Source organism: Mixophyes fleayi, chromosome 1, assembly GCF_038048845.1.
Source record: "Mixophyes fleayi isolate aMixFle1 chromosome 1, aMixFle1.hap1, whole genome shotgun sequence".
Classification (NCBI taxonomy): Eukaryota; Metazoa; Chordata; class Amphibia; order Anura; family Limnodynastidae; genus Mixophyes; species Mixophyes fleayi.
The window spans coordinates 268,972,219-268,999,259 of NC_134402.1; the positions used below are offsets into that span (position 1 = coordinate 268,972,219).

The 27,041-nt window shown below is 39.5% G+C and overlaps 1 protein-coding gene across 3 annotated transcripts in view; it reads left to right on the forward strand.

Moving 5' to 3' along the window:
- Positions 1-27,041, forward strand: part of BNC2 (basonuclin zinc finger protein 2) — a 453,763-nt gene that overhangs the window by 400,031 nt on the left and 26,691 nt on the right. For all 3 annotated transcript variants that reach the window (XM_075210871.1, XM_075210873.1, XM_075210872.1), the window contains one exon: positions 20,902-22,862. In XM_075210871.1, the coding sequence (XP_075066972.1) occupies positions 20,902-22,862 (1,961 nt within the window). The remainder of the gene's footprint in view (positions 1-20,901; positions 22,863-27,041) is intronic.

Sequence of the window (27,041 nt, forward strand, 5' to 3'; positions counted from 1 at the left end):
GTTAGAATTACTTACAATTTTTTACCGGCACTTAAAACTAAGATTGTAATTACAAAATAAACATGGTTTTGACCTCATCTCAGGGCAAAGGCAATCATTCCAGGAGCAACGAATATTCCTCATACTCTAAAACCACACTACATAAATATCCTGCTTTATTTCTACCATTCAAATACTCCCAAACCTTCATCATGAAAGACATAAAAGAGACCAAATAAAAAATTGCCTTTGATTTATTATTTTCCAGTGGATTAGATCTGCCTATGTTTCCTTTCTTTTTAATTTGAGCTGTATACAGAGCTTTAGAAGCTTTTAATTATACATTTTGTGTAATGTGGCCCCGAATGAAGGGGAATAAAATTAAAATTGTGAGTCAAATAGTAATCCTGGGGAGATGCAAAAGTGAGCTGTAGTGTAATGCTAATGGTTTTGTGTCTTCCTGGCATAATGTCAATAATAGCTCTAATGACATTAAGTAGAGTCCATTAGTGTAGTCTCTTCAGTACCATGCACCATAGCAACACATTCTACACCCTGAAAACAACTTTTATTTAATGACATGTTATGTTTTTCTTTGCTCACAAATGCAGCAACGTATCTATAAAAAAATAAAAAACATAAATGGACATTTATAAAAGAAACAATCAAAGGTGCAGTTTTTCCCAATACAGTGATAACAATAAAAATGTCACACCACGAGACACATTTCTAAAAATGCTGCAAGATTCTATTAGTCTGGCAATTCACACCTATAAAACACGTGTGTGTTATGTGGCCCTAATACTGAAAATGTTGCAGTCATGCAACTGTGTTATGTTACTACAATTTGCCGACAAATGTCTAAGATTTGAAAGGGGAAAAAGTTGTTATCCAACAAATCAGTTCTGGAAGAGAACTCTTCTAGCATGCGTACTTGTCTATGGGCACTTTTAACTTGTCCTTCATTTTATAACTTTAATTCAATGTATTTAAGCTAGTGCCAATTGTGAACATCTATCACACCAATTATCTACTTGTAATACTGCTTTGAACAGATTTCATAGTCATTTTATGCAATTACCAACATTCTGAGCTCTTTCATTCTATGACCATCCAGATGCTAAAACAATAAAAAAAGTAGCAAAATACTATTTTTTTTTTTTCATTTGCTGTATCCAGCTACAGGACCACTGTTTAGCCAAAAATAAAATAATAAATATCGAAAATCTTATACTTATTACTTTATTCCATGCACATTTGACATGCGGTTTCATTTGCATTTAAACCTCCTTTTTTAAATGCAAACCAAATGCCAGGTTATAAGGTGGTATTTGAGTAAAATAAAGACACTTTTATCATATTTTCTTTGCGTCTGATTTACTAAGCAGCGGTTTTACAAAGCACCACACATCGTTTGCAGTTTTCAGAGACAAAACGTGAGAATTTACTAACCTGCAGTTTGGAGACTGACAACTCAAACCGTATGCAATGTGTGGTGGTTTGCAAAGTCGCACACCGCCTGCAGTTTAGAGCAAACCGCATACATATTTGGCCAAACCACCAGAAAAAGACTGGGTTGTTTTTTTTAGATATGGTTCTGGCTGGCAAGAAAGCATGAGGTTGAGCTATCTGGTCTGTTAGAACAGAGAAAAAGAATAAGTATTTAGCAGAGAGTCAGCATTGATTAATTATGGGGGGGCAATCATCAGTTATTTATAAAGCAGCCAATATTAATTTAATATTTTGATAAGAAGCTGATGTAAACATATTATTTGACTATGGGGGCAATGCAACTTTATTTATGATGGGAGCACCATTTATAGTGCACATTTGTGGCATTACAAGAGCCAGCGTGCACTCTCCGTGTGTGAATGGGATGTTTTGAAAAAGAATTGCGTATGTAGCTACATTTCATATATAATATCATTGATATGTAATGTATTTATGTATTCAATCCTCTAGATGTTAAATAAGCAATCTGTCAGTATAGTGGTAACAGAATAAAATTAATGAAGACATGCTTTATTATTTGAATAAAACATTTTTTCTATCTTTTTCATTTTTGTTTTTTCATTCTGTTTCATTTTTTTAGTTTAATATATGTCATCTGTTTTTAAATATTTTTTATTACCATTAATTTTTTCTACAAAGTGGAACTGAAAGTCTAGATGGCTCACACATATACATATCGGCAGAGGCTGGGCCGGCAAAGCGGTAAGTATACCCTTACCGCACGGAGCCAGTATCACCAAGGCAGCTGAGTAATTGCGATGATGACAGATTTATTTTAGCAACACTTTTTGCTAAATATGCCCCTATAATCTGATATCATGTCAATGGTATTCATAGTCAGGTGAAGTGACATTGTGTGTGCATTTTCTTCTTAAACTCATGATTGACAGAGGATCTTTAAAGGCCTTGCAAAGCAACTAATTTTTGTCTATTCAAGCAACAGAACAGTTATGCACACCAGTGTGTGTACATATTTATAATCTCTCATGTGAGACAGTTGTGTTCCAGTATCTGTGTTGCAGAATGAATACATTGTTATATCCTGAAAGCACCTACAGTCTCGCACCTCAGTGTATTCCCAGGGAGGCTCAGAGCCGCTGGCATAGTCAGTACACAAAACGCATGTAGCTGACATCAAGGGCTGTTGCACTTTCGGAGCTTTGTTGGTTCAGTAGAGCGTGCAGTCTCATGTGAATGGAAAGTGTCACTAGAATCTCCATTTCAGACAAAGCTGCTCCTGCTGTGGCTTTGGGGACAAACTTCCTTGCTGCCGCTTACTGATGTAAGAGAAACATGGAGAGGGGATCAGAGACTTAAAAATCTCTTTTTATTCTTTTTTTGATGCTGGAGTACTTATTATAAACACTCTAACATAGTTAAGTGCAAATATTTTTTTTAAATACAGTGGCAGTTATGTTTGAAACAATAGATACAATAATTGAAAATGTATTAAAAAAAGCAATTATAGCAGTAGGGGATTTATATGTTTGTGTATTACTGAGTCCATCATATATGTTAAATAACGGTAGAGGTTACTTCAATAAATTTGTTCAATGTGAATCCCAGTTTCTTGAAGTTGCAGGTTTGGAACAGGTTTGTAAGTAATAGATATGCTCTGTAGAGATGGCAAGTCAGTCGATTTATACACAGAGGCAGGAACTTAGTGCAAAGATGCACTGAATAGTTTTCTCTTCTACCGACTCTTTTATAAACATGCTCTAGCACAGAGGTGTCAAACTCGCTGGCCGCATGCGGCCCAAATGCATAGTTTTTGCGGATCTGCCAGGGCCCAGGATAGAAAAATGAAAATAAAATAAAATAATAAATGTCTGAGGCCACCGCTTCCTCCTCCCTTCGCACTGAATGCTGGGAGTGACGTCATCATGCCAGACATTTGCAGTGAGGAGCGCACAGAGAGGAGCCACGAGAAGAAGAGAAGAAAACGGGAGAAAAGCAATAAGACAATAGAAAGGTATGATGGAGGGCACAGTGTGAAACGGGAGACAGATGAAAGGGAGCAAAAGCAGGATGATGGAGGGCACAGTGTGAAATAGGGGAGACAGATGAAGGAGAGCAAAAGCAGCTTGAATGGCACAGTGTAAAACGGGAGAGACAGGTGAAGAGGAGCAAAAGCAGCATGGAGGACACAGTATGAAACAGGGAGACAGATGAAGGGGAACCAAAGCAGCATGGAGGACACAGTGTGAAACAGGGAGACAGGTGAAGGGGAACCAAAGCAGCATGGAGGGCACAGTGTGAAACAGGGAGACAGATGAAGGGGAACCAAAGCAGCATGGAGGGCACAGTGTGAAACGGGAGACAGGTGAAGAGGAATAAAAGCAGCACAGTGTCAAGCAAGAAAACATTACACTTTATTTTTGTGTTTTCTTAAGAATATACCTTACAAATTTGCATATGAGCCTTTTTCTTTTTCTTGTGGCCCACACAATTTTAGACTTTGACCCATTTGGGGTTTTGAGTTTGACATGCCTGGTCTAGCAGCATAATGTACTTTTATCCAATGAGATAGCAGACACCTGGGGTTGAAGGGGCACAGGAGGCAGGCACAGTACAGCAGTTACGTTTAGATAACAGCTTATGTTATCAATTGGCGATGGTAGGAAATAAATTAATGTAGATTATTCCACACAAGGGCTAAGCAAATCCAAGCATTGAACAACATTTTTGTCTGTCTGGCTCCTACTAAGCAAACGGCTCTTTTACTAAGATTGAGTGGGTCTCCTGTCCATCTCCAAATTTGCAAACATATGCACCTATTATTATTATTATTACCATTTGTTTATATAGCACCACTAATTCCGCAGCGCTGTATAGAGAACTCACTCACATCAGTCCCTGCCCCATTGGGGCTTACTGTCTAAATTCCCTAACACACACACACAGACAGACACAAAGACTAGGGTCAATTTGTTAGCAGCCAATTAACCTACCAGTATGTTTTTGGAGTGTGTAAGGAAACCAGAGCACCCGGAGGAAACCCACGCAAACACGGGGAGAACATAAAAACTCCTCACAGATAAGGCCATGGTCGGGAATTGAAATCATGACCCCAGTGCTGTAAGGCAGAAGTGCTAACCACTTAACCACCTACTTCTCACCTTTTACATACTCAGTTGCTTTGTCATTATTGCCCTCTTAGTTCAGCATATCTTCTATTCCCCAGACTGAGAGAAAAGTGTTTGCTGACATCCTCAATCATTATAGGGGTGATAGCCGCAGACAATGTATTGTCTTGGTAGGCCAAAATCATGGACTAGCCTACTTAGTTTCTGTCACACCCAACATACAGCCATTTGACTTCTTTTCCAGCTTTAGTGTAGCCACAATAAAGAAAACATCCTTTCAGTACTGCCACAAAGCATATGTCTTAGAGATTTGAAAACATTAATGGGTCTAGCTTGCCATAGGGCTTATTTTCTATTGCTGCTTATCACGGCAACAGGAAATGATCTATTGTCATAATTTATCAATAAAATGTTGTTGAGGCAGCTGAGCGATACTTATTAAATAGGCTTCCCCATGCTTTGTACGTAGAAGCTGTTGCTGAAGAGTACCATCGGTGGTAGCTTGCTATCACCTGCGATGACTCCATGACTTACATTGATATAAGCCCCCAGCCCTCACACACATACATTGATATAAGACCCCTTCCCTCACACACACACACACACATACATTACATTGATATAAGCCCCCTGCCCTCACATACACACATACATTACATTGATATAAGCCCCCAGCCCTCACACACACACACACACACACATACATTACATTGATATAAGCCCCCTGCCCTCACATACACACATACATTACATTGATATAAGCCCCCAGCCCTCACACACACACACACACATACATTACATTGATATAAGCCCCCTGCCCTCACATACGCACATACATTACATTGATATAAGCCCCCTGCCCTCACACACACACACACACACACATATATTACATGGATATAAGCCCTCTGCCCTCACACACACACACACACACACACACACACACATACATTACATTGATATAAGCCCCCAGCCCTCACACACACACACATACATTACATTGATATAAGCCCCCTGCCCTCACATACACACATACATTACATTGATATAAGCCCCCAGCCCTCACACACACACACACATACATTACATTGATATAAGCCCCCTGCCCTCACGTACACACATACATTACATTGATATAAGCCCCCAGCCCTCACACACACACACACACACACACACACACACACATACATTACATTGATATAAGCCCCCTGCCCTCACACACACACACATACATTACATTGGTATAAGCCCCCTGCCCTCACACACACACACATACATTACATGGATATAAGCCCCCTGCCCTCACACACACACACACACACACACATTCATTACATTGATATAAGCCCCCAGCCCTCACACACATACATTGATATAAGACCCCTTCCCTCACACACACACACACACATACATTACATTGATATAAGCCCCCTGCCCTCACATACACACATACATTACATTGATATAAGCCCCCAGCCCTCACACACACACACACACACACACACACACACATACATTACATTGATATAAGCCCCCTGCCCTCACATACACACATACATTACATTGATATAAGCCCCCAGCCCTCACACACACACACACACACACACACATACATTACATTGATATAAGCCCCCTGCCCTCACGTACACACATACATTACATTGATATAAGCCCCCAGCCCTCACACACACACACACACACACACACACACACACATACATTACATTGATATAAGCCCCCTGCCCTCACACACACACACATACATTACATTGGTATAAGCCCCCTGCCCTCACACACACACACATACATTACATGGATATAAGCCCCCTGCCCTCACACACACACACACACACACACACACACATTCATTACATTGATATAAGCCCCCAGCCCTCACACACATACATTGATATAAGACCCCTTCCCTCACACACACACACACACATACATTACATTGATATAAGCCCCCTGCCCTCACATACACACATACATTACATTGATATAAGCCCCCAGCCCTCACACACACACACACACACACACACACACACACACACACACACACATACATTACATTGATATAAGCCCCCTGCCCTCACATACACACATACATTACATTGATATAAGCCCCCAGCCCTCACACACACACACACACACACATACATTACATTGATATAAGCCCCCAGCCCTCACACACACACACACACACACACATACATTACATTGATATAAGCCCCCTGCCCTCACATACGCACATACATTACATTGATATAAGCCCCCTGCCCTCACACACACACACATATATTACATGGATATAAGCCCTCTGCCCTCACACACACACACACACACACACACACACATACATTACATTGATATAAGCCCCCAGCCCTCACACACACACACATACATTACATTGATATAAGCCCCCTGCCCTCACATACACACATACATTACATTGATATAAGCCCCCAGCCCTCACACACACACACACATACATTACATTGATATAAGCCCCCTGCCCTCACGTACACACATACATTACATTGATATAAGCCCCCAGCCCTCACACACACACACACACACACACACACACACACACACACATACATTACATTGATATAAGCCCCCTGCCCTCACACACACACACATACATTACATTGGTATAAGCCCCCTGCCCTCACACACACACACATACATTACATGGATATAAGCCCCCTGCCCTCACACACACACACACACACACACACACACACATTCATTACATTGATATAAGCCCCCTGCCCTCACACCCACACACATACATTACATTGATATAAGCCCCCTGCCCTCACGTACACACATACATTACATTGATATAAGCCCCCAGCCCTCACACACACACACACACACACACACACACACATACATTACATTGATATAAGCCCCCTGCCCTCACACACACACACATACATTACATTGGTATAAGCCCCCTGCCCTCACACACACACACATACATTACATGGATATAAGCCCCCTGCTCTCACACACACACACACACACACACACACATTCATTACATTGATATAAGCCCCCTGCCCTCACACACACACACACACACACACACACATTCATTACATTGATATAAGCCCCCTGCCCTCACACACACACACATACATTACATTGATATAAGCCCCCTGCCCTCACATACACACATACATTACATTGATATAAGCCCCCAGCCCTCACACACACACACACACACACACACACACACACACACATACATTACATTGATATAAGCCCCCTGCCCTCACATACACACATACATTACATTGATATAAGCCCCCAGCCCTCACACACACACACACACACACACACACACATACATTACATTGATATAAGCCCCCAGCCCTCACACACACACACACACACACACACATACATTACATTGATATAAGCCCCCTGCCCTCACATACGCACATACATTACATTGATATAAGCCCCCTGCCCTCACACACACACACACACACATATATTACATGGATATAAGCCCTCTGCCCTCACACACACACACACACACACACACACACACATACATTACATTGATATAAGCCCCCAGCCCTCACACACACACACATACATTACATTGATATAAGCCCCCTGCCCTCACATACACACATACATTACATTGATATAAGCCCCCAGCCCTCACACACACACACACATACATTACATTGATATAAGCCCCCTGCCCTCACGTACACACATACATTACATTGATATAAGCCCCCAGCCCTCACACACACACACACACACACACACACACACACACACATACATTACATTGATATAAGCCCCCTGCCCTCACACACACACACATACATTACATTGGTATAAGCCCCCTGCCCTCACACACACACACATACATTACATGGATATAAGCCCCCTGCCCTCACACACACACACACACACACATTCATTACATTGATATAAGCCCCCTGCCCTCACACACACACACATACATTACATTGATATAAGCCCCCTGCCCTCACACACACACACACATATATTACATGGATATAAGCCCCCAGCCCTCACACACACACACACACATACATTACATTGATATAAGCCCCCTGCCCTCACATACACACATACATTACATTGATATAAGCCCCCAGCCCTCACACACACACACACACACACACATACATTACATTGATATAAGCCCCCTGCCCTCACATACACACATACATTACATTGATATAAGCCCCCAGCCCTCACACACACACACACACACACACATACATTACATTGATATAAGCCCCCTGCCCTCACACACACACACACACATACATTACATTGATATAAGCCCCCTGCCCTCACACACACACACATACATTACATGGATATAAGCCCCCTGCTCTCACACACACACATTCATTACATTGATATAAGCCCCCTGCCCTCACACACACACACACACACACATACATTACATTGATATAAGCCACCTGTACTCACACACACACTGTACACTGAATTAACCCCCCCCCCCCCCCCGCCTTCACACTTACCTTATTGAAGCTACGCTTCCTGCAGTGCACACATGGGACGGGACCTGCCCCATGTGACATCTGGGATAGGATGAGGCCATGCATAGCGGGAAGGAGAAGATCTGCGGCCACTAGTTGATCTTTCGCAGACACCCCTGGGCACGTTCCCCCTACCCCCCCTCTCCGTCTGTGCTGGAGGGCGCTGCTGACATGCAGTTATCCGTATAAGTGCTGGCAGTTCGGCACACCGCAGATTAATGAGGAACTTGTACATCACATGATTCTTCTCACAGGAACTGTTGTGGTCGAATTATGTAGTTATTGGAGAAGGCATTTCTGTTATATACTACTACTAATTATATTTAATACATTAGGTAACAGTTGGTCACGACTGACCCTGATAAAGCGGTGCCGCAGATTTAAAAAAAAAAAAAACACACACACACAAAAAAAATGTAGTGCAAACAAAACAAAAAACATTACATCAGCAGGCCAACGGACAGCCTCATTAAACCACCGGCGTACCGGGAAACTTCTCACTAAGGCCTATGGCCAATCCGCCCCTGCACATATGTCTCAAGCAGTGGGACAAAGAGCCAGCAATTTTATATATAATAATATTTTTGTCACTTCTAGGTTCTTGCTGCACCTCATTTAAAACAGTGACATTGTCACAGCCTTAGTTAATGTGGTATCCCTCAGTTGTGCAGTACCAAAATTGTTCCATTAAACTAAATCACGAGCCATCTTTAAGGAACATTTTATTCAGTATCATAAGTACAGCTATTTCAAGGGTTTAATTTTTTAAAGGTCCCCCGTGGTCCTGCCCTACAGTTTGTATATTACAATTGGAGCAAAGAGGTTCTGGTGTAATTGGAGAAGACATTTGCTGCAAATCACACACTTTTACGATTTTTGTGCCTTTACCCACATATTTTAGGACAGAGGAAAGTCCCCATAACATTGTGTATCAAAGTCTTTACAACTTCCACTTCATGTTCTGGTCTTAACACAGAGAAGGACAAAGTATTCTGATAGGGGTCTGTTTCTGGCCCATCGGGGAGAAATTATTTTAATAGGGTGTTGCCTTTGGTTTCTCTGTGTTTACCCAACTCACGCTGTTATTTAGTAGTTTGCCAGTATCATTCAGATTAGCATACACAAGGGTTAAATGAGTTCCTAGAATTAATGGAGTTAGTTGTGGCCCTATAGGCCCGTGGCCGTATCAACACACAATATGTCATCAGTCCTTATACTAAAGACCTCCTCATGGCTAGTTGGCCTTATAGATCTTGCATACAGTTCAATTCCAGTCCCTCGTATGGGCTTACTTATTTCCTTTAAAAGTAGGAATACTGTTACCAGCAACTAATGTTGTCTGGTTCCTTGGGTTTGCCCAGTCCCATAGTAAGTTCTTTATGGTGAAGTATTGCTTTACTAGTTAGACCAGCTGATCTGCATGTTTAACATTTGATTGGCCTGTTGTATGTGGATTGGCAGGACTCCCACAAATTTGTTGCCTTTTTGCAAAACCTGAGCTGGCATTGAGACCTCTTGCTTTAGCTATTTCCTGGCAAAATTGATCAGGTCATACATCTATGACCTTACTGACTTGTCTGTATAAAAAACCCACACCAGGGAGTAAATCTATCAAGCTGAGACTTTCTGGCCGGTTTGAAAAGTGGAGATGTTGCTTAAAGCAATCAATTAGATTCTAGTTATTTATTACGTACATTCTACAAAATGACAGCTAGAATTTGATTATTTGCTATAGGCAACATCTCCACTTTTCAGACCTGCTGGAAACTCTCAGCTTTACCCCCGGGTGTGCATTTGTTGCACCCCCAAATTGGATATTACTGAGCATCCTGTAAGTAAGCTTTCTGTGGCTCTCCAGTCAGGAACGGAGCAACAGCATTGGTCCATTCGTTTTCTTGGAATTTCTCACGTTCAGCGACTCATTCAAAGATAGTGAGGAATGTCTCCAAATCATCCTCAGCAGCCATCTTTTGGGGCATAGCTTACACATTCCTTTGTAAGGAACTAGGCTATCCCTGTGACAGATTTCACCTTTCTGCCGATTTCTTTATATGTTTCTGTAACCATCTGCTTGTTCTTCATGGATGCCCCTTTAGGGCTGCTTTACTTGCTCCTGCCAACAGGTGATATGTGTCCTGTTGTGTGACTTTTTCTTGCTGCAGACTTGCAATAATCTTCTGCTGCCTGGCATAGGTCTGCTTCAGGTGTGTATTTACCTATGCAAGTTGTTTTATAAGCTTCTACATGTGCACAGGGAAAGTCATTTTGTCAGAAACAGTAAGATAGAATTCTGGCCCTTTAAGTTTTTTTCAAGATACTTTACTTTATTCTGTACTTTTGTGCCCAACAGGATCATTATCTCTTGGGGTGGTCAGGGCACAGAATCAAGAAAACAAAAGTTAGTAATATTTACTAAACAGATTTAGCTGGGGCTTTCTTGTGTCTTGAGGGGCCCTCGCTCAGATTTTGCACTGGGGCTCGGTGCCTTTAGCTACGACATCGTCTTCTGCCTACCATTCTGCTCTGAAGTTTTGTGATTTCAGTGTTTAATGAGGACTCATTGTTGTAACGCTAAGCCTGTGGTAGAGATCAGTGACACAAGCTTCATGTGTTCATGATTCATCACATTGCATATTAATTAATCCAGTTGGGGCTCAAAGATGAGCCCCTTTAGATTATTAAAAAAGAATTGCCCCACTTGCACTTCGAGTTTGGTGCCTCAACAAAGAAACAAGATCATTATATTGAGGGCTGCTGACTCATAGGCCATTGAAACATACCATGGGTGGATGTATAACAATAAGTACATACCCTTAGTTAACCTTTGTGTTTTTTCTTTCTTGTTGACTACATTTTCATCTTATCTATCAATAATGTTATTAAGATGATAATATGTGATGGTTCTGTTATATTGGGAGCCGTTTTAAGTGATGACATGTTAATTTGCTCATTTTCCTGTCAGTGCAATTTACAAGACAAGGCAGCAGATATAAATTTAAATGCATTTACAGTGCCACAGATACCCAGACCAGAACCTTGCTATGAGATAAAGTGGACTGAGTGACTTATGCAGTAATTATGGCATAATTGTCATTAACCTCACAAACAGTAGTTTACCCATATTGTTTCAAAGGCTCCAGGATGCATAATGACAAGGTAATCTGTCAAAGCGCTAGGGGGAAATATTAATGAGATTTGTGCAGGCCTGTATTGAAAATATGCAGAAAGCGGCCACATTAAGCTAATTGGTGGATGAATATACACTTGTAAAAGTGCTTCTAATGGCACGTTTGCTTCTCTCCAAATGACTGCTGTTAATGTGGAGAAGTGGGCTGCTCGGAAAGTCAGGACTGCTGGGACAAGAAGCGTATTAATATGTACAGACATAGTTATTAGTACTGTACATTGTTCACTGCAGGACTGCAATATTAACTTTATTATATTTATTGAGCATTTGTACTATATCCTGATCATGGATGAGCATTCACCCTGGATTTGCTTCAGGTGTTTAAAGTTAGTGATGATGGTGATGATGATGCATGCTTAAGTAAGGATCCATAACTGATAACATCATACTAAATTGCCATGGTTACTATAGCAGGATAGTTTAAAACGTAGCTATTAGAAACGCAGAGAACTTTTTTTCACTTTTCGTCTTAATATCAGTCATAAATAAGGGTTATGTGAGACAAATGGCTTTCCTCAAAGAATCAATTATGTTCTTTTTTCAAATTCTCCTGAGTTAAGAAGGCAGATCTGGTCACCTTATCTTTCTAGACTGAGGACGCCATTTATAAAGCGCAAATTACCTGAGACACATCGCAAAATCAGCTTTGGTCCAGCTGTGCACCTCGATTAAAATGCACAGTTAGGTCGAGTGAGGCTAAGTACTTGATATATGCTGAGAACACCATATAGGCTTATCGGTGCAAGACCAAGACATTTTGCGGTGCGCATTGATAATTTTGTGCAAATGTATTCATAGTTACCAAGTGTCCCTGATTTGCAGTGATAGTGCCAGGCTTTATATATCTGTCTAGGAATTTCACTATTTTTCAGCAATGATAAATTACGTAGTAAAATTCCTCTTTGCTAGATGTCAGTCTTACAATCTTTTATTTTTCTCTAGGCATTACAAGTATCTAATGAAGAGGATATTTAACATGCGGAAAAATATTAGAATCTAGTTTTGTAAATAAAGCATGATAGGGATTACTATGCTTGTCTCAGCTACAAAGTGATATTATTATAAAATGTTGTCAGCCTAGAAATTTCAAATCAAATCATATATCAATTTAGTGAATTCTTTCAACGCAGAAAACATCACAGAATAGGTTCAAAAATGTCACTAGTATGTCAACTGACATGACTTTAGTGCTGCCACTGAAGGCAAACAGGGCTGTAGTTGCCTGAGGGTTTGGTGATATTGTGCAATTGGTGCCTTCACTGTCTTAGATGTTCCTCCTAAATCGGAATTGGGAGGTATGGTGTAAGGACAAGAAAGCCCAAGCTCCTTCCCTTTAGGGTGTGTGTAGGTTCCATTAGAGATTCACCATCATGCCAGTGTGTCAGTTAGTTTGGGTGCCAGCAATTAAACCTATGTACTGTATCTTGATGGTATCATTTCTTGAGCAGATCTTTTTTGTAAAACTGAATGAAAATCACAGGCATGTGCACAGTTTGGGTATTATAAATATAAAGACTCCACTACATATACAAATTACACAGTTAATGTTTGTGATGGACTGTAGGAATTATTCATTTATCTTATAAAGGTACCACAGAAGACATTGTAACAATGATAAATACTGTGATGAGAATGGTGAAAGCACATATCTCAACTTCTTCTCTCCAACAAACAATCACAAATTCCGTGTGTAAAGTCCAAGCTTCCTAAGTTACAGGCAGTTTATGCATCCTGTCCACTTGGCAGTTTAATATTTTTTTATTCAGACATTTTTTCCAAGGTGCTGGATAACCTAGAATGTACCTTTAATATGTCCTACTTCCTTTCACCCTTATAACTATTGCAGTGAACTCTGTGTTTGACTCCTTGTGCAAGATATTAAGCTGACAGCTTGCATCTTCAAAGCTAATCATCTTGCACTCATCTTTTGCTTTAGACGTGAGTCAGATGTCAGGACAAATATGTCCTTATGTCTGGGTCACATCCTCACACATTTTATCCTAGCCTGCAGGTCGGCTGCAATCATATCATCAGTTCATGGGAGGAGAAGCCTGCATGCTGCATAGTCTTCATAATAAGTTTTTCTTGTGCTGTGCAAGATTGTAGGTCTGGTCCAGAGGTCATCTAACAGATGCTTTTAAGATTTTGTAACACGGTGAGGTTGAAATGCCACTAGAAAAACTACTGAATTATACTTCATTACAAAGCACATTTTCATCTTAGACAAAGCCCAAACTTACCTATACTGTATATGAATAATAAAAGGTACAATGGTATGATGTAGCCAGTTAATAACAATACATGTCTCAAACTTTTTTTTTTCATTAAGGGAAATGTGAGCCATGCCAAATAATATTTCCAACTTGCTTTATAATTAAAGGGTTACTAAACATTAAGGTGGTATGCCAAGATGTGTCTCAACATCCACAAATGTAGTTTTTTGTTCTGATATTACTATATTTTACATGATGTGATATTTTCATAACTGTTAGACAACCCCAAAATAAACTTTTATAGATTAATGGTTTGCATGCTAAATGTCCTTACACTCCCTGCTAAAAGCCCTTATCAAGTGGTTAACACGCATAGCAATTCTACTGCCGCAGGTAACCTCCACCATCTATAAGATTTGTCCGCCTTCTTCAGCAATAGTTTCATGAGAATGCCTATTAAACAAGGATTGCAGCCGTACTGGCTTGGCGAAGCTGTAAGTTTAGTCCCACAGAGGCGGCTGACTATTGCTCAGATATATTTTATTAGTTATATATATATATATATATATATATATATATATATATAGTTAACCCGTGCATGATACTCATGCATTCTAGTCAAATCAAGCTACTTAAGGTGTTAAAAAGGTTCTTGTCATGCATTTGGGCCATAGCCCAGGCCTCCTCAGGGGAAGAGCGTTACTTCCCAATGTAAGCGCCCTTTTTTAACGTGGTTTTGTCCACATGTCACCACCTCATCATTCTTCTCCATCACCTCATCCTTCATCTTCATCGCCACATCCTTAATCTCCATCGTCTTACTGTTCTAAAACCTCTCGATACACAATGTTTCTGCTAAACACCTTATCGCTGTGCTCAATCAGTCTTCCTTGAAGGGCAGTATTCATAACCTGCACTTTCACATCACTGCTTCTCCGTACTCGTGAAAATGCGACATACAATTGTCCATGACCAAAGACAGGCTCTGGTAAATAAATACCCACACGGTCAAGTGTTTGACCCTGTGACTTGTTAATGGTCATAGCAAATGCCGCCTTCAAAGGGAACTGCCGCCGTCTTAGCTTAAATGGCAGTCCTGTTTCGGATGGACATAAGTCAATCCGAGGTATCATCACCTTCTCTCCTTCAGCAGAGCCAGTCAAAACTTCTGCTTGTATCACATTCGTTTTCAGTGCTGTCACTACTAATCGAGTGCCATTGCACAGTCCTCTCTTAACATTCAGATTTCTCAATACCATAATAATGCTTCCAACTTTCAATCTTAATCTGTGCCTTGGCATCCCAGAAGGAGTCAAGAGTTTGAGCCCTCAACTCGTAAATTTAGCCTTTACTACCCCACCCACGGGGGGAAGGGGGGATGATGGAAGTTAACTGACTTCACTATTATAATTTTTTTGTCAAATAATGTCAGTATACCAAATTTCAGGTCAATTGGATGAGCCCTTTCTGAGAAAATAGTTTTTTCCACACACACACTTACACACGCCGCTAGGCTTATATATATATATATATATATATATATATAAATCCATAATACTCACAACTATACAAAGTATGTCCCGTGAAGTAGACTAGAACTCTTAATAAACTCAGCGCCCACTCATAGTACATAATGTTTTCATAAAGCTGCACTAGCACCTACTATATACATTTTGCAATCTGTCTGTTTCATTCAACATCTTCGAATGTTGAATGAAATAGATTTAACTGTTCTGTAGTGGGGGAAGAACGGCTGCAAAGAGCAGCCCCTGGGGCACTTGCAAGGGGGATCACAGTTAGTAAAATGTATATAATAGGTGGTAGTGCAGCTTTAGTAGACAGTTATCATGTAAGCTAATAAAAAACCTTTTAGCCTTTTTTGTTTGTAGTTTACTGATATGTTGAATGGGTGCTATTTGATTTGTGGAGAGTGGCACACCTCACTCACCACCAGACAGTTAGTGTTGGATTGAGGCCCTCCTGTAACTTGAGCAGAAAAGTTTAATAAACATATTCTCTCCTCTGGACTGCTATGACTAGTCTAACTGTCCCTTAGGTCTTAGATAATAGTAATCAATGAATTCCTATGACTTAATTTGCCACCATAACAACTGACACACTAAATTAACTGCCTTTTGCTGCAGTCTACAGGGGTTCATATATGACTGGATGGCACAACACTAATGAGCACTAAACCCCTTTTTACTCTGTTGTGACATAATGAGACTGCTTGTGCAGTGGTTGCTCCTGGCTTGATAACATCTTTTGCAAACAACAATCTTTTTTCTCTGGGTGACAAGTGGATTAAGGGGGTGCTTATGCATAATGACAATTAAGTGTCAGAATCATGAAAACATAAATGGTAAGACAATGGAAAGACTAGGACACAGTTTTTTTCCCTCTGAGAACCCCCATGTACAAGAGAGTGCAGCAATAAAGGAATAATAAATCCACAAAAGACAATTTAATTGCATGTGCTGGCATGACTCAAGTGTACATTGAAGAGCACCGTAGTCAACAGCTTAACTGGGGGTGCAGCCAGGGATGTAGGAACGAAAATTTTCATTTAGGGGTCAAAAAGCCAAGGAATACTATAGGGTTTGGAGACCCTTTTTGTCTTGCATTTAGTATCTCAGTGACTGTAGTTATATAAAGACTTCCAGTCCTATGTTAATTTTTGTTAGTGTTTCAGGGGTTGGCTAAATATTTATTTATACATTATTAAATAATTATTATTAATATTAACTATCAATTAGTACAATAGCTGTTAAAAAGATAGATAAATTAAATGATTCATCTTAAAAATGTATATTTTTAAAAGTCATTAATCTAGTTTTTATTCAAACTTCGTTGACAGCCTAATCTCATTTGATTGGTAGTATTTTCAAATCTATATTCACTGCCTAATTGGTTATGGTATGTGCTATACATTTAAATTGCTATATCTCATGTTTGTTATTGGATTCACCGCACAAAATTCAGGGTCAAAGTAAAGTGAATAGTTGTTCATCATCAATACAGGTTATTTATTAAATGTTTATGAACAGAACTCTTAGGACTAGATTTACTAAGCTGCGGGTTTGAAAAAGTGGGGATGTTGCCTATAGCAACCAATCAGATTCTAGCTTTCATTTATTTAGTACCTTCTTCAAAATGAAAGCTATAATCTGATTGGTTGCTATAGGCAACATCCCCACTTTTTCAAACCCTCAGCTTAGTAAATCTAGCCCTTAGAGTTTTTTTTAAATAAACAAATCAATCAATCTGTATTAAATCTATACAAAGGCAATCTATATTAAAGAACATTTGGTAGTTATACTAAGACAATCCATAATTTAAACAAGTTTCACAAGTTTAGAACAGATGTCATGATTTCATAAAGTAGCATGAAGGCTTTTGTGCTTTCATGGGGGGGCACAGTCTTTACCCACCCAACAGAAATCATGGGGGGGCAACTGCCTCCTCTGCTCTCCTGGTTCCTACACCCCTGTAGGAACCAGCTGAAGGTGAAGGGGGTAGGCACTTTCCCTGTCTAAGCCCCATGTGTATATTTCCAAATGTTTCACCATTAAGCAGTATACAGCTGTATTCCCACAAATGTGTACTTTTGCCCCTGACTGTAGTCATGTGCAATATACTGTACTGTACAGTTCGTTTCAGGTTTTGGAAAGCCACACTAGGGGCTAAATGTATGAACGTGCGGGTTCTTCAACACCCGCGTGTTCGGCGATTAAATTTCAAGTGGTGCTGCATTGTAAAGGGAAGTTTCCCTTTACAATGCAGCGCCACTTGAAATTTAATCGCTGAACACGCGGGTGTTGAAGAACCCGCACGTTCATACATTTACCCCTAGGTTGGAGTTGAGATCCACATCCTTGCCTATTCAGAAATGCAGACATTATATAATCCACTAATTCTTATTTATCAATATGGGATGCGGTTTTGTTGCCTTACCTTACAGTGCAGAATTCTTAAGTCCTACCTCGAGGCAAATTTTATACTTACAGAAATGAAAGTGTGAAATGCTTTTTAATGTATATTTAACAGCAGACCATCTAGTGATTACTCAAGAGAATTCTCTGTAGAATTTCTCCTTTTCCAGAATAAAATGTTAAGACATGTTTGTACATTCCTAGTTTTTCAGAAGGAAAGCAGCACAACCATTTACATGGCTACCTTTCATTCTGAGGGTATTGGAGTTTTCACTTTTTTTTGTTAATTTTTATTTTATTCATACTTAATGCATATTATGGTCAGGGCCGGATTAACCATAGGGCTAACTGGGCTACAGCCCAGGCTCCTATGGCATCCAGGGGGCCCTTGAAAGTGCTCAGCAGCAGTAATGATCGGTCGGGGCGGGGGCACCCCTGGCGCGATCAGTGCTGCTGAGCACTTTCACTGCGGTCCTTCCCCGGCGAGCTGCGGTCTCCTTACTGAGGAGATCTTGTGAGTCTCACTCTCACGAGATCTCCTCAGTAGAGAGCGTACAGCGCGCCGGAGAAGGAGGTAAGTGCCGAGGGGGGGGGGGGGGGGGGGGGGCGGGCAGCTCAGATCACGGGGGGGGGTCCTCACGGGGGAATGGAGGCCCCCTTAGCCCAGGGGCCTCCATTCCCTTAATCCGGCACTGATTATGGTACATGTTCTCAAATGGCTTATTATGATCCATATGATCCATGTCAATTATTACAAAATTATCTTCATGGAAAGTAGGAAATATAATATCAGAATTCATTGTGTAGAATGATAGAATTCTGATTAATATTATTACCATCTTATTTATAAACCACCAAAGCATTGCTGTAAATGTAAGAGGACCTTGAGACAAGATGTGAGATACCCTCTGCATATTTGCTTATTGTCTTATATTTTATCTCATCACCATTTTTGTTTCCTTCCAAATCAGTACTGAAAAACTAAGTCAAGTTTTAGCACAGAATATTTGTGTATACATAGAGGAGGATTGAATCCTAACTATAATGTTAAGAGCGCAGGCTACTATCTCATAAAGTGTGGCGTATACTTTACATGCTCATAGAAGCATTATTAAAAGCTGTAAAAATATTTTTAGGACTACCAAAATGTTGGAAGACTTTAAATCAGAATTCCTGTCTGGAAACATGCTTTATTTTTACAATAACCACAGGCTTACTTTCCAAAATACTACATTTTTTATTCATGTTTAATTTCTTATCCAGACTGTGTTGTTGCTTAGTAACCTTTTATTGCTGATTGTGAATGTGTACTGGTATTGTTTGAAAACTATCCCGTTTCATACCTTATGAGTGTCCTTTCTCATTATGTCACTCTCTGTGGCTTACTGGCTGGTTTTGGTAATGTAACATAATAAATATGCACATTTGTGCTCCAGTGTGCAAAGTAAGAAACACCGTCAAGTTTGCCCAATCGCCACATCTTTTAACCTGTGTATGAAGCACAATTGCTGCTAGGTCACTATATCATTACCAACTTTTTCAGTTTGGAAATCTGGACAATGTATGCATGGGAAGAGTCGTGGTCAAGCTACACAGGGTTGTGTCCAGAAAACTTTGGTTCATGCCACAATTACTCGGGGGAGTGTCCAGCTACTTCCAAAGTGCTGAGCCGCCCATGATCCACTTCCTCTTCCCTAAAAACATCCCTCTAATGCCACACGCACATAGTTGGCATTGAAGGTACATCTGATAGGGAAATTACCTTCCAACTGTCCTGGAATCGTCTCTTAATTATAAATCCATATCCATATCTTACTTAAAAATGTATCTTTATAAAAATGCACAAAACAATTGTTTATACACTCCTGAATTTCTTAATAAAAATACTCTATTATTATTAAAAATGCTTTATTAACATTTGTAAAACTTTATACATTTAAGCAAATAGATTGACGTATCTTCACAGGCTACATTTACATAGTTTACATGGTCTTGTCTCTTTGTATTACTAGATGTTTATTTGCGTAGCCTGAGCATCACATGCTATATTGTTCCTTTTTGTTTAGTAATTTTGCTTACATGCACAGTAAGAGATCACATCTTATACTAATATATGCTAAACAGTTGCACAGTAGATAGATCACACTGTTAAAATAGCAGGGTTAGAAGCAGTTTGGTTTGCATATCTCCAGTGGTCTACATTGTGTTTGTTTTGTTTGTTTTTGACATTAGTTAACTCAATCTGTTTTCCTGTGACTCTAATTACCAAATTTACATGACAGAAAAAGTTTCTTCTCTGACTACACAACATCATAACTTGCTAATTTCTATCCTTGAAACAAGGAAAGCTAAACTCTGTTCTTGTACACAATAAAAATAAGATTTTTGTATTTGTTTCTTTTGTTTTCATGTGATTTTTAGGATACTGCTGGCAAAGTCCTGGACCGTTGGGCCATTATGTCTCGAGAAGAAGAAATCATCACCCTACAGCAGTTTTTAAGGTTTGGAGAGACCAAATCCATTGTGGAGCTCATGGCCATTCAAGAGAAAGAAGGTCAGGCAGTGGCTGTGCCTTCCTCAAAGGCTGATTCAGACATAAGGACTTTTATTGAAACCAACAACCGCACCAGAAGCCCAAGTGTACTCTCACACTTGGAAAACAGTAACCCTTCCAGCATTCACCACTTTGAGAACATGCCCAATAGCCTTGCATTCCTCCTTCCATTCCAGTATATCAACCCAGTCTCTGCTCCTATGCTTGGATTACCTCCTAATGGGCTAATGTTAGAGCACCCTGGACTGAGGTTGCATGAACCTAGCAATTCTAATCAGAATGAATGTGAAGAGACCAGTGATTCTGAGGTCTCCCCTATGCCTTATAGTAGGAATGAGCAAACATCCAATAGAAACGCCTTGAGTAGCATCACAAATGTAGAGCCAAAAACAGAGCCAAACAATTCCTCACCCACTCAATCAACTACACCTGTCAGTGACATAAATAAATCTGAGCATATCAAAAGTTCCTTTAAGATTCACAGAATGAGGAGGATGGCAGCATCATCACGGAAAGGGAGGGTATTTTGCAATGCATGTGGCAAAACCTTTTATGATAAAGGAACTCTAAAAATCCACTACAATGCTGTACATCTTAAAATAAAACACAGGTGTACTATTGAAGGCTGTAACATGGTTTTCAGTTCTCTTAGAAGTAGAAATCGGCACAGTGCAAATCCCAATCCCCGGCTTCACATGCCTATGTTAAGGAACAATAGAGATAAAGACCTGATCCGTGCAACATCTGGTTCTGCTACCCCTGTCATAGCAAGTACAAAATCAAGCCTTTCATTAACCAGCCCTGGCCGTCCTCCAATGGGCTTTTCAACACCACCGTTGGACCCTATTTTGCAAAATTCACTTTCCAGCCAACTAGTATTTCCAGCTTTAAAAACTGTGCAGCCTGTACCTCCTTTCTACAGAAGTTTATTACATTCAGGAGATATGGTGAGTCCTCCAACATCACTACCTACTAGTCCAATATTGCCGGCACCTCTAGGGGTGGAACAGCCTCTTCCTCCTCTGCCTCAAGAGATGTCAGCATCTGTGATTAACATGACTACACAAGACTCTAATACAGATCTTGCCCCTAAGAAAAAACCACGTAAATCAAGTATGCCTGTTAAGATTGAGAAGGAAGTCATAGATACTGCTGATGAATTTGATGATGATGAAGAAAACATTGACCATGGCCTTTCGGCAAATGATGTTGGCCATGATAGTCATTCTCAAGGTGAGGTGAGCCCGGGGTTGTCCATAAATAGTTATTCAAAAATAGGTGGCAGCAGATGCATTCTGAGGACAGACACCCGAGCAAATAGTATAACTTCTGAGGATCAGGAACATGAGCGAGATTTTGAAAATGAATCAGAATCTTCTGAGCCAAAGTTTTGTGATGAACCAATGGAAGACGACCATCTTTCACTTCACAAAGAAAGCAGTGTCAGGATAGACAATAATAAATCCTTTGAAAATCATATTGACTGTCATCAACAGGCTGTCATAAAGGTCAAGGAAGAGTTTACAGACCCTACATATGATATGTTTTACATGAGCCACTATGGACTTTACAATGGGGGTAGCGCCGGGATGGCAGCACTTCATGAAAGCTTAGCTTCGTCATTGAGCTATGGAAGCCCTCAAAAGTTCTCTCCAGAGAGTGACTTATGTTCAAGCCCAGATCCTAAAATTTGCTATGTGTGCAAAAAGAGTTTCAAAAGCTCATACAGCGTGAAGCTGCACTACAGGAACGTTCATTTGAAAGAGATGCATGTCTGCACAGTAGCCGGTTGTAATGCTGCTTTCCCTTCACGACGAAGTAGAGACAGGTTAGTACTTCCTATGACATGGCTATTGGCAGTTTTTGAATTTGTTTTCTATACCACTGTTCAGCATTTCCTAAAAGCAACAGTGTTCAACAGAATTTATAATTATTATATGGGAAGAAGGTGAAGGTAAATTGCATTTAATTGTGTATGCTCCCAATCTAACAACAGTTTTCTGTCAACATATTCTATTCAGAAAGACTTTACCTAGTGTTGTAGTACAATTTATAGTAGGTATGTCCATTAAGAACCACAAGACTTCTCAGTCCTGACAATATATGGATGTTCCAGTCACCACAGTATACAAATCATTGTTAACTACTTAACCTACCTTGTTATTTTATAACATCATCTTGTATTAGAGTCAAACATCAGGATAAGACATTATTTTGATAATATGATACGCGAGGGTTGAGCATAAGAATTGACATCTGATGATAGTCTGACAAGTGACATGTAATGAGTTAGTATGAGAAATTATGTGTGATAAGCGAGTATTAGTGATCTGACTTTGATAATGTTTTGTTAATTCATCTTATCATGTTTCACTCAACAGATTGTATCTTATGTCAATAATTAATGTTGGTTTAATACACTACATTGCATAGAGTGATAAAGTATTCTGCATATATTAGCAGTGATCATGTGTCATCTATTGGCTTATGGGTTAGTTCTGAAAAGGCACAATGATGAGTGAAACATGGTGTTAAGCTATTTCATTACAGTATGTTTTACTCATGATTTAACTTTTGAAATGTACACAAATACAAAATACAAAAACGTGCAAAACAGTATTTAACATTTTAAATCGTCCAGATTTTTTAAGAAACATCAGAGTATATGCACAAAACAGTGGATTCATTATATGTGAAAAACATATGATTTAGCTTTTAAAAAAAGCAATGTACCTGCTAGTAGAGGGTGCTACTACAATACAATGCAAACACAGAACAATACAATGTCATCATTTTGCAAAATGCTATTTGAACACTCCTCTTTCACCCAGTACAATGTGCTATATTAGAGCAGTGCCATCTTGTGGCAAATTGTCTGTTTCACTTTAGCAGCACCATTGTAAAAAGCAAAATGATGAGTGATACACGATATGGTGAAGAAACTTCATCTCACTTGTCATATAATTAAGAAATGTCACCACATCAGGTGCAAGCGTAGGATTTCTATAGGGCAGTTTCCATGCCATGCCACCAAAGTGTCTATATGCTAGGCTGCTCTCCAACTCTTCCCATCCCCTTCAAATACAGTGAGCCGCTTGCATCTAATGAGCAGTACAGTGTGACGTGAGACATACCTCCCAACTATCCTTGCAGTCGGTACAAAGTCCTGACTGAGTGGGAGAGTCACACAAAATTAGGACTACCCCACTAGAATCAGGACAGGTGGCAGACTGTGTTGATCTCTCCTACCTCTTTTTGAGGCCTCCACTACCTACCATGTCTTCAGCTGAGTTGCTGCTTGTCTGGATCATGGAATGTTGGGGCCCTGTTTTGAAATAAAGGATGGGTACATAAGATATGGAAAGTCTAGCAGTGAGTGAGCAATTTAGGCTTCACTCCCCTCAACCAGCCCCAACAATACATCAATAGCACCTATGCTTATTATTTAGGCCTCACTACATAAAACCAGCATTAAATTAAAGCATTCACATTTAATAAATAGACCTACTTCCCTCCAATTATCCCCAACATTAGATTATTAGCATTCAGAATTAATAGATAGACCTAAACCCCCAACATGTCCTGACATTAAATGAATGGTACTCACATTTAATAAATACACCTATTTCCCCCAAAACAGAGCCAGTACTAAATAATTAGTAATTCCCATTTAATAATTAAGCATATTTCCCCCAAAATTGCCCCAATATTAAATAATTGATATTCACAATTAATAAATAGCTGTACTTCTCCCTAAACTCAGCCTCACATTAAATTAATAGCCCCACAAACCACTCTAGTATTAATTAAATAATGCCATTACACCACCTTAAATTGATACTCATTCTATAACCCACTATTGAAAGAAACTGTACTCATCATCAAATAAATTCCCAATCACAAATAAATTAATATCTCCCACCCACTATTAAATAATTATTACCCACCCTTACCATTAAATTTATACCCAACCTCCACCCCTATTATAGTATAGTAAGAGCCCTTCTCCCCTACACTTACTTTCTACCATCCGGCTGTGTAGATTTCAGAGGCAAACTCTTCTGTCTGCCTCTCTTTATGTCCTGAACGCTGTCATGCTGCCCTCCCCAGGAGAATGCAACTTATAGTAGAGAAGTGAGTGCAAAATGGAGCTGTGCTTCTGCGGCAGTGAAGTGGCTGATCCCAAGGGTGGGACCTGCTTGTCGATGAGTAATGCACAAAGGGGAGTTTCTGGGAAACTCGACATCCCCTAAAGTGCACACCTGCCGCTTATAACATAGTTTTAAAATCAATGTATTGTACTGTAGGACCACCCTTTATTAGTTTGTGCATTACTGTTTTAAAAGCAAAATGATGACATCATCAAATGTAATTTCTCATTCTCATCATGTGTCAGTTCTCATACTCACTCATCACACATCAGTTCTCACTTTCAATGATCACGTATTAATATAGAAATATAGTTTAATTATGAAAATTTGACTTTGACAAATTATAGTGTCTAAAATGGATATCATACTAACTGGAGTAAACTAACTCATTTTTAGTAAGTCTGAGTCTGGTAGCCACATCGGCAGTTTGAGCACATTAGTATACATATACATATATTTAAATATAAACCTATATCTATTGTTTAGGTACAGTGCTACATTCACTATACCCTTGTCTTTGCTCAAGTCAGCTACTGTATTGAATGAGTTAATCAAGAACTGGTTTCCAAAACATAATAAAAGGCCAAATTATATTCATTTATTTGACACATGGAACAATGTATCATATATTAGTTTACATAGTTTTTACAATAAACCTGAAATTTCTGTCATTTGGCCAGCTGTTGTGATGGCTTACTATTTATATTTACTAGCTAAAGTAAAGTGCATGTTAATGAGTGCAGTTCCTAAACTATTAAGAGATGATGATGTCATAACTATAATATGATTAAATCACTTGCACTAGTCCATATTTTGCTCAAAACAGACCTTGAAAATGGCTTCCACCATGTGCCTTTTAAGATCAAAACACAAAAAGAAATAATAAAACTTTACAAAGTAGTGTAGTGAACATGTATATTTGCTAATGAAATCACAATGAAAAATAAGTATAATATAGTACAGATTTGTGCAGTTTAATGAAAAATTATTATTGGGAAGTATTTAGTGAGGGATTGGTGGTGGTGGGGGGGGGGCAATTGATGTTTATTAAATAACAGCTGCACAGCAATGTACCTGAGTGCCCCTAGCCAATGGTACCATGTTAATACAACAGCCCCCCGCTAGCATATGCACAGCCATATTTCAACCTTTAACTTGTGTTTGATAGCTTTCTTTTTGTATCCTAGTGCAAAGCCTAAATCATACACTACATGTTATGTAAGTTCACACTATGGAACAGGGACTCTCAGTTTAGATGTGGATAGTTCTGCCTAAAAAAAATTAACAGTATTTTGTATAGTGTGTATGAGGTCTTGCAGTTTAAAGAATAGTTCTTGCAATATATAGCAGCATACAGTGATGCAAACCACAGAATAGTCTTTTATTCAGAATAACAAAGACTATAGCTGAGACTGTGTTTATATAGCTTTGGATATATTTTTGCAAACATTTCACACTGTTCCTCTTTTATATAACTTTTGTTCTTGGAAACCAATTCAATATACTGTATATTCATGGAGATTCAAGAGCATGTAACTGAAAACTCTGGTTGCCTGTCATTGTTTTCTGTTGTAGCTCTATGTTAATGATGTAGTAACCAAAGAACAAACCTGGTTAATCAATTTGCACAAGTGTCCTATGTCTTTCAATGGTATTTGACTGTGTCCTATAACGATGAACAAAGCTTTTCCAGTCCCTCATGATTTCTCCCATTCTACTGTGGAAATAATGCTCCAAATGATAAGTATCCTAATAAATATTCTAAGAAAAACTATTCTGGCTTAGGCGTTGAGTACTGCCTCTCCCCAAAGATAACTGTTTTTATTGTCATATACAACATTAATGCTTACTAGCAA